The sequence below is a fragment of the Pantherophis guttatus genome, chromosome 2 (genome assembly GCF_059756535.1).
Source record: "Pantherophis guttatus breed Tessera chromosome 2, ASM5975653v1, whole genome shotgun sequence".
Classification (NCBI taxonomy): domain Eukaryota; kingdom Metazoa; phylum Chordata; class Lepidosauria; order Squamata; family Colubridae; genus Pantherophis; species Pantherophis guttatus.
In genome coordinates, this window is record NC_142064.1 from 2,964,247 (window position 1) to 2,977,706 (window position 13,460).

The following is a 13,460-nucleotide window of genomic DNA, read 5'->3' on the forward strand; positions in this document are numbered from 1 at the left end:
GGCTTCCCCCTTGACTTTGCCTGTCAGAAGGTCGCAAAAGGGGACGCTGCCACCGTCATAAGTACATGCCAGTTGCCAAGCCTCTGAATATTGATCATGTGACCACGAAGAAGCTGCAATGGTCCGGAAAACGGTCCTAAGTCACTTTTTCGGTGCCGTTGGAATTTTGAACAGTCACTAAACAAACAGTTGTAAGTCAAGGATTACCTGGAAGTGATTTTCAAAAACCTGCTTCTGCAAAGCAGGCTGCCTAACAGCCCCCAGACCCCAAACATTAGCCCATAGATTGTCAGTCAATGAAACAATAGCAATACTTTTAAATATATCATCACTATATATACATACATACATACATACATACATACGTACGTACATACGTATGTATGTATGTATGTATGTAGGTAGGTCTTTGGTTATTCGGGTCTTCTCCCACGTAAAATTGGAAGTGTCTTGGCGACGTTTCGACGAAGTCTCATTCGTCATCTTCAGGCTGGTGTTCTCGGCTTCGTGCTTCCAGGAGCAATGTGAGATCGCAGCTCCTGGAAGCACGAAGCCGAGAACACCAGCCTGAAGATGACGAATGAGACTTCGTCGAAACATCGCCAAGACACTTCCAATTTTACGTGGGAGAAGACCCGAATAACCAAAGACCTACATACAAACACCCGCGAAAACCTGAGAAAATATATATATATATATATTTTAAATATATATATAAAATATAAATATATATATATATATATATAAAAATCTTGGCTGCTGTATATATGCATTTTTTTTGGGATGTCTTAAGGTTTTTAATTGCTTTAACTATTTTATAGTTTTAGAATTGTAAGCTGCCTAGAGTCCCTGGGCTGAGATGGTTGGCTATAGAAATCAATCAATTAATCATCAATCAATCAATCAAATAATATTGTTAACTGAGGAATAATTAACAGAGAGCTCAGGACCTCTCAAATATAATTGTCTTCCTGTGCATATCAGTCCTTTAAAGCAAGGTGGGGCAGCATTGGCTTTGGTCCATCTTTGGCACACTGAGAGTGGGTGAAGCCCTTTCCACGTGGGGCTTCCAACATCTGAGAAATCGATCCAGTTTGGAAATTCTAATGATTAGGGGTGACATGATATCCATCTTCCAATACTTGAGGGGCTGCCACAGAGAAGAGAGGATTGACTTATTCTCTAGGGCCGTGATGGCGAACCTATAGCACGCGTGCCAGAGGTGGCATGCAGAGCTCCTGGTTCGGACCGGATCACCTTATCCGGTAGCGATGGTGGTGGGTGGTTCAGAGAACCGGTAGCAAAAATCCCTGGACCCCCCCCACATGCCCAGCTGAGCTGCGCGATCATCAGAGGCTTTTTAAAAAAATTTTTAAAAGCATTTTTTCTACAACCCCTTCGGCCGAAAAATGCTTTTAAAAGTGAAAAAAAAAAAGCCTCTGATGATCACGCGGCTCAGCTGGGATCGTCAGAGGCTTTTAAAAGCATTTTTTTCTACAACCTCTTTGGCCGAAAAAATGCTTTTAAAAGTTTTTTAAAAAGCCTCTGATGATTGTGCAGCTCAGCTGGGATCGTCTGAGGCTGTTAAAAGCATTTTTTTTCTGCAACCTCTTCTGCCGAAGAGGCTATAGAAAAAAAAACGCTTTTAAAAGCCTCTGACGATCCCAGCTGAGTTGCCTGATCGTCAGAGTCTTTTAAAAGCATTTTTTTCTACAGCCTCTTTGGCCAAAGAGGTTGTAGAAAAAATGGTTTTAAAAGTTAAAAAAAAAAAAAAAGTTGGCCACGCCCATCCAGTCACATTACCCCACCACCACCAAGCCACGCCCACAGAACCGGTAGTAACCAATCTTACATTTCACCACTGCACGGGTCCCATTGCCAGCTGCTCTTCTGGTTTCTGGTGTGTGCATGCACGCTGGCCAGCTGATCTTCTTCGCATGTGCTGGAAACCTGAAGACCAGGTAGCCAGTGTGCTTGTGTGCGCTGGCCACCTGCTCTTCGGGTTTCCGGCACTCCGGCGCATGCAAAAACCAGCTGGCCAGCGCGCATGCGCACACCAGAAACCAGAAGACTAGGTGGCCTTTGAGTCTCCGGGGCTCTGGTGCGTGCGCACACACATGCACACACGCGTGTTCCGGTTTGGACACCTGGTGCTGAAAAGATTCTCCATCACTGTCCTAGAGCAGTGATGGCAAACCCTTTTGGCACCGTGTCCAAACCAGAACGCAAGTGGGTGCATGTGCTGGAGCCGCAAAAAATCAAAGACCATCTGGTTGGCGTGTATGTGCGTGCTGGCCACTTGGTCTTCTCGTTTCCGGGGCTTCGGCACACATGAAGATTAGCTGGCCGGCACATATGTGCGTGCCGAAACCAGAAGACCAGATGGCAACGGCGCACATGCCCACAGAGAGGTCTCTGTGTGCCACCTATGGCAATCGTGTCATAAGTTCGCCATCACGGACCTAGAGCCTGACCTCGGTCTAAACCAGAACTTTGTTGTTTTCCAACAACTATCAAGGTTCTCTTCCCTCCCTTGGAGCTCCAGAGACCCCAAAGTGGTTTAAGCAGCTGATCAACATTTTTTTTTTAATTTGATTTATATGCCACCCTTCTCCGGAGACTCAGGGCGGCTTACAAGGCGTTAAGCAATAGCCTTCATACTTTTGTATATTTTTATACAAAGTCAGCTTATTGCCCCCACAAACCGGATCCTCAATTTACCCACCTTCTAAAGGATGGAAGGCTGAGTCAACCTTGAGCCTGGTGAGAATTGAACTCGCAGTAATTGTAGGCAGCTGGATGTTAAATGCTGCCTTAATAGGAGGTATTAGCCTCCTACGCCACTCAGGCTCCTTTCACTGTCATTCATTCACATTCACTGTCACAAGTCAATTGGTTGTCAACGCATTGCCCGCAAGTCCTACCTACTGTCTTTAGGGAAATAATAATAATAATAACTTTATTGTCATTGTACGTATATACACAGTATACCCATACAACGAAATTCACTTACCCACCCAAAGACCAGGTCCAACACACATAACAATCCCCAAACACACTCCCACCCACCACAAATTCCCCACCCCTAAATCACCCAAGCATCCACACAACAGACCAAGTAATGCTGTCCAACAGCTCACTGATGGTGGCCCTTGAGTTCATTGTTGAGTGCAATTATAGTTCTGGGATAAAAACTATTCAGAAGACATGTGGTCCAAGTTTTAATTGTTCTGTATCTTCTGCCAGAAGGCAACAGTCCAAAAAGATTGTAAGCAGGATGGGAAGAGTCTCTGAGAATATTTTGCAACTTTCTCAAACAGAGAGATTTGAAGATGTCGTCCAGGGCTGGTAGCTGGAGCCCGATGATATTCTGGGCAGTTTTAATGATTCTCTGTAGAGCTTTTTCTGTCCGCTGCAGAGCTGCTCCTATCCCATGCAAGAATGCCGTATGTCAGGAAACTCTCAATGGTGTTGCGATAGTAGGACAGAAGTAGATGCTGAGATAGATTTATCTTCTGAGCATTCAAATCGCTGTGCAAATCAGTGCAGTGCAAATCGAAGAGGCAATATCTTCGGCAGACCCAGGAAAGTTTACTAAATGCCGAGATGCTTTCATCTTTCCCAAAATTCTTCGCTTCATCTGCAGTGCCATCCCAGGCGGAATGGGATAACTCGCCGCGGCCAATTCGCCATGGCCACAAGTCACCAAGGCCAACTTACCACGGAACAAACGGCTGCGTGCGGGACAATTCAACCATTCAATTTAATTATTTAAAGTGATGAAGTATACATATTTTAATTTTGGTCATTCACATTTCATTTTCTCCCTCCAACTTTGGCATCCTTTCTTCAATGATTCCGTTCCACTGTTTCTTCAATATTAGTGTAACTCCTGTCCCGCACGCAGCAAATTTTCCTGTGGCGAGTTGTCATAGACCCAACAAAATTAACTGCGCAGTGCTCAAATTCTGGGTTGAAATCCTTGTAAACATCTTTCTTTCAGGACAGGGCCTGCCAGATGGAGCCCCCGCCCAGAGCAACTTTCTCAGACACCGCTAACCAGGTAACTTCTCCTTTCTTCGTTGTGGGCCTGCCAGGGCACCTGTGCTTACAGTCCAGCTTCTGTCAACAGAGGGATAGAGTACAATCCTAGGTTGCATTAACAGATGGTTAGAATCAAGATCACATGAAGTGTTAGTACCGCTCAGGGGTGAAATCCAGCAGGTTCTGACAGGTTCTGGAGAACTGATAGCGGAAATTTTGAGCAGTTTGGAGAATCTGCAAATGCCACTGGCCCCAGGAGTGGGGAGGGAATGGGGATTTTGCAGTATCCTTCCCCTGCCATGCCCACCAAGCCACACCCATAGAACCGGTAGTAAAAAAATTGGAATTTCACCACTGGTACCGCTTTATAATGCCTTGGTAAGGCCACACTTGGAATACTGCGTTCGGTTTTGGTCGCCATGATACAAAAATGATGCTGAGATTCTGGAAAGAACGCAGAGAAGCACAAAGATGATGATGAGAGGACTGGAGGCTAAAAGATATGAAGAACAGTTTCAGGAATTGGGTACGACTAGTTTAATGGGGGAAAAAAGGACTAGGGGTGCATGATAGCATGTTCCAATATTTGAGGGGCTGCCACAAAGAAGAGGGGATGGTGGTGTCAACCTAGGCTTAGAAAATTCTTCTCCAAAGTACCTGAAGGCAGGACAAGAAGCAATGGAGGGAAGCTAATCAAGGAGAAAAACAACCTAGAACTAAGGAGAAATTTTCTGACAGAATAATTAATCCCCCAGAAGTTGTGGGTGCTCCATCCCTGGAAGAGATTGGTCAGCCATTTATCTAAAATGGTATAGGGCAGTGATGGCTAACCTTTTTGCCGTCATGTGCCAAAAGCGGAGGGAGCGCGGGGGGGTCGTGCACATGCCCACACCCATAAGTCAATGTGTCTTGCCCCCCCACGTGCATGCGCGAGCAACCCCCTCCCCCCACGCTCCCTCTGCTTTTGGCACGCAATGGCACAGTGGGCCCAGTAGGACCGTTTTTCACCCTCCCCAGGCTTCAGAGCCTTTCTAGGAGCCTGGGGAGGCCAAAAACGGCCTTCCCCACCACACTGGAGGCCCTCCAGAGGCTGGAAACGGCACGTTTCCTGACTTTTGGAAGGCCCGAAAATCAGCTGCCTGGTGCGCTGGAGCTGAGCTAGGGTAATGCTCGCGTGCCCACAGATATGGCTCCACGTACCACCTGTGGCATGCGTGCCACAGGTTCACCATCACAGGTCTAGGGTCTCCTGCCAGAGCAGGGGTCTGGACTATTCAAGGTCCCTTCCAACTGTTATTCTGTTAATCAGTGCGATGCCTTGCTGCCAGAAGTTGTGGGTGCTCCATTGCTGGAGGTTTTCGAGAAGAGATTAGACAGCCATTTGTGTCTCCTGCATTTGTTCCAAGCAACCAAGGACAATCTTTCAGAAATCTGACTTACAAATCTTGTTAAGTATGTTAAATGATTTTGAACTTGGAGATGCTGGAAAAAACAACGTGTGCAGGTTTTTGTAATGGAACAGTCATGGAACTGAAGTTCTATTTAATGTTATTTTTCCTCTTTTTGGTGCCTGGCAGGATCTTAGCTCTTTCTCACTGTCCTTAGTTATAAATCCTTCTGAAATTTCCTTATGCAACCTCGAGCTTTGCCGCCACATCCTACTCTTCTACCATCTTTGCTTTTTCCTTCCCTCCTTCCTAAACCCATTTTCTTGTTTACTGCAGCTCTTTCTTCCTTGGGCCTCTCAGCCTGGACTTCTTCCTATCCTTCATCCTGTTTGGATTTCTGTAGGGATTCAAATTTTGCAAACCTTTGCACTCAGGTACAGTCACACAACAGTAATTGGCACGTCTCTTATATTTTGGTTGAGTTGTTTTCTATGCTTGCTTGGCATCTTTCTAGGAGATTGCATGGGGACCGAATTAATGGTTTTTTTTCAAACTTGGTAACTGGAAGAGGTGTGGAATTCCCAGAATTCTCCATCCAGCACAGTTGCCACGTTTGAAAAGCACCGGGCTAGCTGAACCGAGAGAAGCATCTTCCACTTCTGTGAATCTGCGACTGACTCGCTCTTCCTTCCTCTTAGTGGAATATTTACGACGTTTATGTGGAAGAACTTCAAAAACTGGAAAAGTCAAAGGAGAAAGAAAAGCAGAAAGCCCCCGTGACCAAGAGAGAAGACAAGATGATGGGAAGGAAATTAACCTCTCTGGAATCTCAGGTGCTCTTGCATTTTTCCGGGTTGTGTTGAGTGTGCTTTAATTTCAGTCTCTTTGGAGGCCATCTCCTTATCTCCACCTTTTATTAGCCAACTATCCTGTTTTCGCTTCTAGTCCCTCTGAATCTAGCTGATATTTTATATAGGTAGTCCTCAATTTACAACCGTTCGTTTAGTGACCGTTCAAAGTTACAATGGCACTGAAAAAAAAGTGACTTACGGCTATTTTTCACACTTAACGATCATTGCAGTCACATGATGTAAATTCAGACAGCTTGGCAACTGACTCGTATTTATGACAGTTGCCTTGTCCCGAGGTCCTGTGATCCCCTTTTGCGACCTTCTGACATATCAAAGTCAACGGGGAAGCCAGATTCGCTTAACAACCATGTTCCTGACTTAACAACTGCAGTGATTCACTTAACAATTGTGGCCAGAAAGTTTGTGAAATCGGTCAAAACTCACTTAACGACTGTCTCACTTAACAACAGAAAGCATGGGGCTCAATTGCGGTCATAAATCGAAGGCTACCTGTACATCAAACTCCCAAAAAAACATCTTCCAGTCCAGTGGTGGGTTCCTTCCGGTTCGGTCCGGTTTGGCCGAGCCGGTAGCGGTGACAATATGATGTCACCAAACCAGTTCTCCCCCCCCGCCCTCCCACCCCCCCCACGTTATTCTTACCTTTTATTTGGCCCCACCCCCAACCTATTGCTGCCTCCTGAGTCCCAGCTGATGACAGGAGGGAAAAAAACTGTTTTGGGGCTTCAAAGGGCCGCCCTACAGCTGATCAGTGTTAAAAGCAAACAAATGAGTCCGGTCGTAAGTGCGAGGACCTTCCAGAAATGACTGACCAGCTAGCCACGCCCACCTAGTCATATGACCCCCCAAGCCACACCCACAAAATAAGCCACGCCCACAGAACCGGTAGTAAAAAAAATTAGAACCCACCCAGTCCTTGTGGGGCTGTCATAGAGAAATTGGGGGGGAGGGTTAGCATTCTCCAAAACCCCTGAAGGCAGGATACGAAGCAACAGATGGAAACTTATCAAGGAGAGAAGCAACCTGGAACCAAGGAGGAATTTCCTGATAGAACAAAGTTTGGGGTTGTGTGATTGCAAACTCAGCACTCAATATAGTATGAATAAACCCTGGGTGTTAATCCAGCAATTGACATGGTGGCTAGGCATGAAAAGGTATTGCCTGCGCCGTGGTGGCACCTTGGTTAGAATGCGGTATTGCAGGCTAATTCTGCTGACTGCCAGGGGTTCGATCCTGACCGGCTCCAGGTCGACTCAGCCTTCCATCCTTCCGAGGTTGGTAAAATGAGGACCCAGATTTTTGGAGGCAAGAGGCTGACTCTGTAAACCGCTTAGAGGAGGCTGTGAAGCGGTATATAAGTCTAAGCCCTATTGAGATAGATAGATAGATAGATAGATAGAGGGATGGAGAGAGAGAGGGATGGAGGGATGGATGGAGAGAGGGAGAGGGAGAGGGAGAGGGAGAGAAAGCTCACTGCGAGGAGTTTGAGCCTCAAGGTTGACTCAGCCTTCCATCCTTCTGAGGTCAGTAAAATGAGGACCCAAATTGTTGGGGGTAATAGGCTGACTCTGTAAACCGCTTAGAGAGAGCTGTGAAGCGGTATATAAGTCTAAGCACTATTGAGATAGATAGATAGATAGATAGATAGATGATAGATAGATAGATAGATAGATAGATAGATAGATAGATAGATAAATAGATAAATAGATAAATAGATAAATAGATAAATAGATAAATAGATAGATGGAGGCATGGAGAGAGGAAGGGAGGGAAGGAGGGATGGATGGAGAGAGGGAGAGGGAGAGAAAGCTCACTGCCAGGAGTTTGAGCCTCAAGGTTGACTCAGCCTTCCATCCTTCCGAGGTGGGTAAAGAGAGGACCCAAATTGTTGGGGGCAAGAGGCTGACTCTGTAAACCGCTTAGACAGGGCTCTAAAGCCCCCATGAAGTAGTATATAAGTCTTATTGCTATTGCTATCAGGGAATTTCTACGAAGCGGAAAGTAAGATTTGCCTTACTAGATATTCTTTAGCGCATTGCCAAGCCCAGCTCTCAACAAGCTTTCAATCTCCAGCCGCATCTGTTGCACCTCTACCCACCAGGAGAATTCGATTGGCCTCGACAGAGAGTTTTGTAGCCCAGGGGCAGCGTGAGTTCTGGCAGTAAAACGGTGCGGGTCCCTTTGAAGCCTCTCCGTCTCTCTTTATCTTGGCCAGTTGTGAAGGCTTCCAAGCGGGGTCCTCGCAGAGCCCGTTCGCTTTGTTACAGAAGGCTAGCGCATCTCATTTGCTTTGGAGAAGAACTTGAAGGAGGGGGGCTTGGTGGGACCCCTTTGGAGATGTGGCCAGGCCTGCCGGTCTCCTCACTTATCTCTGCTTGCACAGTCCCTGCTCTTCTCCACTTTGCCCAGACCAAAACATGAAGGAGGTCTGTGGGAGAAAAATGAGATGGTTGTTTGCTTTTCCCATCTCAGTAAAACACTGCATTTACCCATTACGGATAGAAGAGACTATTTGTAGCTCAGGATAGGATAGGATAGGATAGGATAGGATAGGATAGGATAGGATAGGATAGGATAGGATAGGATAGGATAGGATAGGAAACATGGAATGGAATGGAATGGAATGGAATAGAATTTTTTATTGGCCAAGTGTGATTGGACACACAAGGAATTTGTCTTGGTGCATACGCTCTCAATGTACATAAAAAGACAATATACATTCGTCAGGAATCATAAGGTACAACACTTAATGACAGCCATAGGGTACAAATAAGCAGAAACAATATCAATATAAATCGTAAGGATACAAGCATCAAAATTACAGTCTTATAGTCATAAGTGGGAGGAGATGGGTGATAGGAACGATGAGAAGATTAATAGTAGTGCAGACTTAGTAAATAGCTTGACAGTGTTGAGGGAATTAGTTGTTTAGCAGAGTGATGGCGTTGGGGAAAAAACTGTCCTTGTGTCTAGTTGTTCTGGTGTGCAGTGCTCTATAGCCTCGTTTTGAGGGTAGGAGTTGAAACAGTTCATGTCCAGGATGCGAAGGGTCTGTAGATATTTTCCCAGCCCTCTTTTTGACTCGTGCAGTATACAGGTCCTCCATGGAAGGCAGGTTGGTAGCCATGGTTTTTTCTGCAGTTCTAATCATCCTCTGAAGTCTGTGTCCGTCTTGTTGGGTTGCAGAGCCAAAACAGACAGTTATAGAGGTGCAGATGACAGACTCAATAATTCCTCTGTTGAATTGGATCAGCAGCTCCTTGGGCAGTTTGAGCTTCCTGAGTTGGCGCAGAAAGAACATTCTTTGTTGAGCTTTTTTGATGATGTTTTTGATGTTAGAAACCTCTGGGTTGGACTGTGAGATTCTTTGGTGCTTCCTGAATTTGGCTGTGGATGTTTCATGACCCAACAAAGTTAACATCATCAGTGATAGAAAGGAGTGAGGTTTCTGGAAGAAGGAGAAGGAGGGAGGAGAGGAGGAGGAGGAAGAAGAAGACTGTGGGGTCCTTGGTGCTCTCTGAGCTTGGGTGTTTTCTTGCGGATATTTCATTATCCAACTAGGTCACACAATCAGTGCTAGAAGGGAATGGGACTTGTGGAATGAAGGACTGTGGGATCCTCTGTGGAGTGGAGGAGGAAGAGGAGGAAGGACTGTGGAGTTCTTGGTGCTCTCTGAGCTTTGCTGTTTTCTTGCAGATGTTTCATGACCCAACTAGGGAACATCATCAACGCTAGAAGGAACTGGGGTTTGCTGTCTGATTAAATATAAGGGGCTTGGTCGGTGTTGCTAGTGTTATTCGTTCCTTGATTAGACTATTGTTTACTGCTTGGTTGTTGGTCTAGTATTAAACTTGTTGCTGATCTAAGTAATTGTTCCTTGGTTAAGGAAATAGGATAGGGTAGGGTAGGATAGGATAGGATAGGATAGGGTATAGGCTGGGGTGGGATGGGGTGGGGTGGGGTGGGGTGGAGTGGAATAGAAATATGGAATAGAATAGAATAGAATAGAATAGAATAGAATAGAATAGAATAGAATAGAATAGAATAGAATAGAATAGAATAGAATAGAAATATGGAATGGAATGGAATCTAGTGGAGTGGAATGGAATGGAATAGAAATATGGAGTAGAGTAGAATAGAATAGAATAGAATAGAATAGAATAGAATAGAATAGAATAGAATAGAAATATGGAATGGAATGGAATCTAGTGGAGTGGAATGGAATGGAATAGAAATATGGAGTAGAGTAGAATAGAATAGAATAGAATAGAATAGAATAGAATAGAATAGAATAGAATAGAATAGAATAGAAATATGGAATGGAATGGAATGGAATGGAATCTAGTGGAGTGGAGTGGAATGGAATAGAAATATGGAGTAGAGTAGAGTAGAGTAGAGTAGAGTAGAATAGAATAGAATAGAATAGAATAGAATAGAATAGAATAGAATAGAATAGAATAGAAATATGGAATGGAATGGAATGGAATCGAGTGGAATGGAATGGAATAGAAATATGGAATAGAGTAGAGTAGAGTAGAGTAGAGTAGAGTAGAGTAGAGTAGAATAGAATAGAATAGAATAGAATAGAATAGAATAGAATAGAATAGAATAGAATAGAAAATATGGAGGGAATGGAATGGAATGGAATAGAATAGAAAGAGAATAATAACTTTATTGTCACTTTGAATGTATACTAATCGGCATACATTAAAATTAAATTTCATTGCATACAGTTCTCAAAGGGATACCACCTCCAATATACATGACAAAATAAATAAATAAATATAAAATTACATGTACAAGGCGAGAAAAACGAACCTTGCGAGTTTCCCAGACGGATGGCACAAGGGAACGAAGCCCTTACAGAATCTGGTAATCTTGTTAGGACTACCAGGTTAACCGTGGTTTGTTGAATAGAATTAGTGCAAGAGTTAACCGAGTTCCCGTGGGACACTAAACCAAATGCGAGGAAACCCCATTACGGCTGCCCTTGATGGAAACCCAGTGGGTGGCAGGGAAGAGACGATCGATTTAAGCCTATTAATTGATTTTTCGGAACGAAAACGGATGAGAAGGAAAAAGGATCTGACTGCTGATTTAATTAGACCGACAATGCAGGGGCTAATGATGGATTAAGCCCCAAGCCCTCGCTCGGCTCCCTTCCTTCACATTGCTGGGGAGAGAAGCAGCTCCCTGTATCTGTGTGAAGCCTGAAACTTCGCTGCTGAATTATACACCCCTATACAGCTAGTCCTCCACTTACAACAGTTCATTTAGTGATTGTTCCAAATTACAACATCATTTGAAAAAAGGGACTTACGGTCACTTTTTCCACCCATCTTTAAACAATTTTATTAGATTATAGAATAAAATACAAAATAGAAAAACGAAGACACATTGGGTTAGGGTTAGAAAAAGCTTTGATTTCCTTCTCCCTCTGTTGCATAAAGTGTTAACGCTGAACCATAACTTTTTACTTTTCCATAATAATGATAGCACTTATATACCGCTTCACAGTGCTTTTACAGCCCCCTCTAAGCGGTTTATAGAGTCAGCGTCTTGCCCCCAACAATCTGGGTCCTCATTTTACCCACCTCGGAAGGACGGAAGGCTGAGTTAACCTTGAGCCAGTCAGGATCGAACCGCTGGCTGTGGGCAGAATCAGCCTGCAATACTGCATTCTAACCACTGCGCCACAATGGCTCAGGAAAGAAGAAAGGAAGGAACGAAGGAAGGGAGGGAAAGAGAGAGGGCAGAAGGAAGGAAGGAAGGAAGGAAGGAAGGAAGGAAGGAAGGAAGGAAGGAAGGAACGAAGGAACGAAGGAAGGGAGGGAAAGAGAGAGGGCGGAAGGAAGGAAGGAAGGAAGGAAGGAAGGAAGGAAGGAAGGAAGGAAGGAAGGAAGGAAGGAAGGAAGGAAAATAGCAATACCACTTAGACTTATATACTACTTCACAGTGCTTTCCAGCCCTTTCTAAGGGATTTACAAAGTCAGCTAATTAACCCCAACAATCTGGGTCCTCATTTTACCGACCTCGGAAGGATAGAAGGCTGAGTCCACCTTGAATCTGGTAAGATTTAAACTGCTAAATTGCAGGCAGCCAGCAGCCAGCAGAGGTAGCCTGCAGTATTGCACCCTAACCATTGCACCACCAGGGCTCATAATAATATAAACTCTCCATTTCTATAAAAACTAATCAATCTAATCAGTAAAAGCCAAAATCGAAAGTTTCATTTTTTCCCCACCTCGAGCACAAATTGCTTAATGCATTGTAAGCCGCCCTGAGTCTCCGGAGAAGGGCAGCATATAAATCAAATTAAAAAAAAAAAAAAAAAAAAGTCCAGAAGCAGTTTCCAGGCAGCCACAAAAGTACTTATATTCTTTTCTTTGATCAAAACGTTGAATTTAGCCATTTCAGCCAACTCCATCAGCTCCTGTAGCCATTCATCCAGGGCGGGGATCGAAAAAAATCCTTCCATTTTTGTACGTACAGTAGTCTTGCAGCTACTTATGGCTGTTCTGCCCCAGCTACGGACCCCAAAGAACGCAGCACACACAAAGTCCGTACAAACCTTAGTTTACTAATTAAGGACTACTAATGAGCTTTCTCAGTAGTTGTTCGAACACAAGTACAGTTTAAATCAGTCTTTTCTGAACAAGGGCTCTTCATTTAACTTCATTAACAGCCAACAAGAATTCAAAGAATAATAACTCAGTTCTGAGGCACAGTATTTCAGATAACCATAATCTTACTGTGGTTGGCAGAATGCCCAGAAGCAATTTGCAGGAAAACTGATAAGAAAGAGAAAAGAGCCAAATCAAACGTTTTCTGGAATCAAGACACAAAGGAATATGAACGAAGTTGTTTCCTGCAAATTGCCTCAGTCGTCGTCCTTCCTTAAATAGGCTAAGGGAGTGGCCAATTAGCCCCAAGCCTTACTCTCAAGGAGACCTCCTCCTGAGGAGCCACTCCTGTCTTTTGGCAGCTCTGCGCGCCCGTGCATCGAGAAGAGGCTCCTCCTCTTCTTCCTCTTCACTTATGGGAGCTTCTGGAGGTTCTGAAGGCCCTGGCTGAATCCCCGCCTCTGGCACCACATCTTCTCCAGCCTCCTCACTGTCTGATTCGAGCGCCAGCTGCACAGGCTGCTGGCGCAGCA

General features: G+C 44.6%; 1 protein-coding gene across 2 annotated transcripts in view; it reads left to right on the forward strand.

Moving 5' to 3' along the window:
* Positions 1-13,460, forward strand: part of DNAI1 (dynein axonemal intermediate chain 1) — a 168,968-nt gene that overhangs the window by 49,835 nt on the left and 105,673 nt on the right. For both annotated transcript variants that reach the window (XM_087885484.1, XM_087885485.1), the window contains 2 exons: positions 4,004-4,063; positions 6,131-6,265. In XM_087885484.1, coding sequence (XP_087741610.1) covers positions 4,004-4,063; positions 6,131-6,265 — 195 coding nt within the window. The remainder of the gene's footprint in view (positions 1-4,003; positions 4,064-6,130; positions 6,266-13,460) is intronic.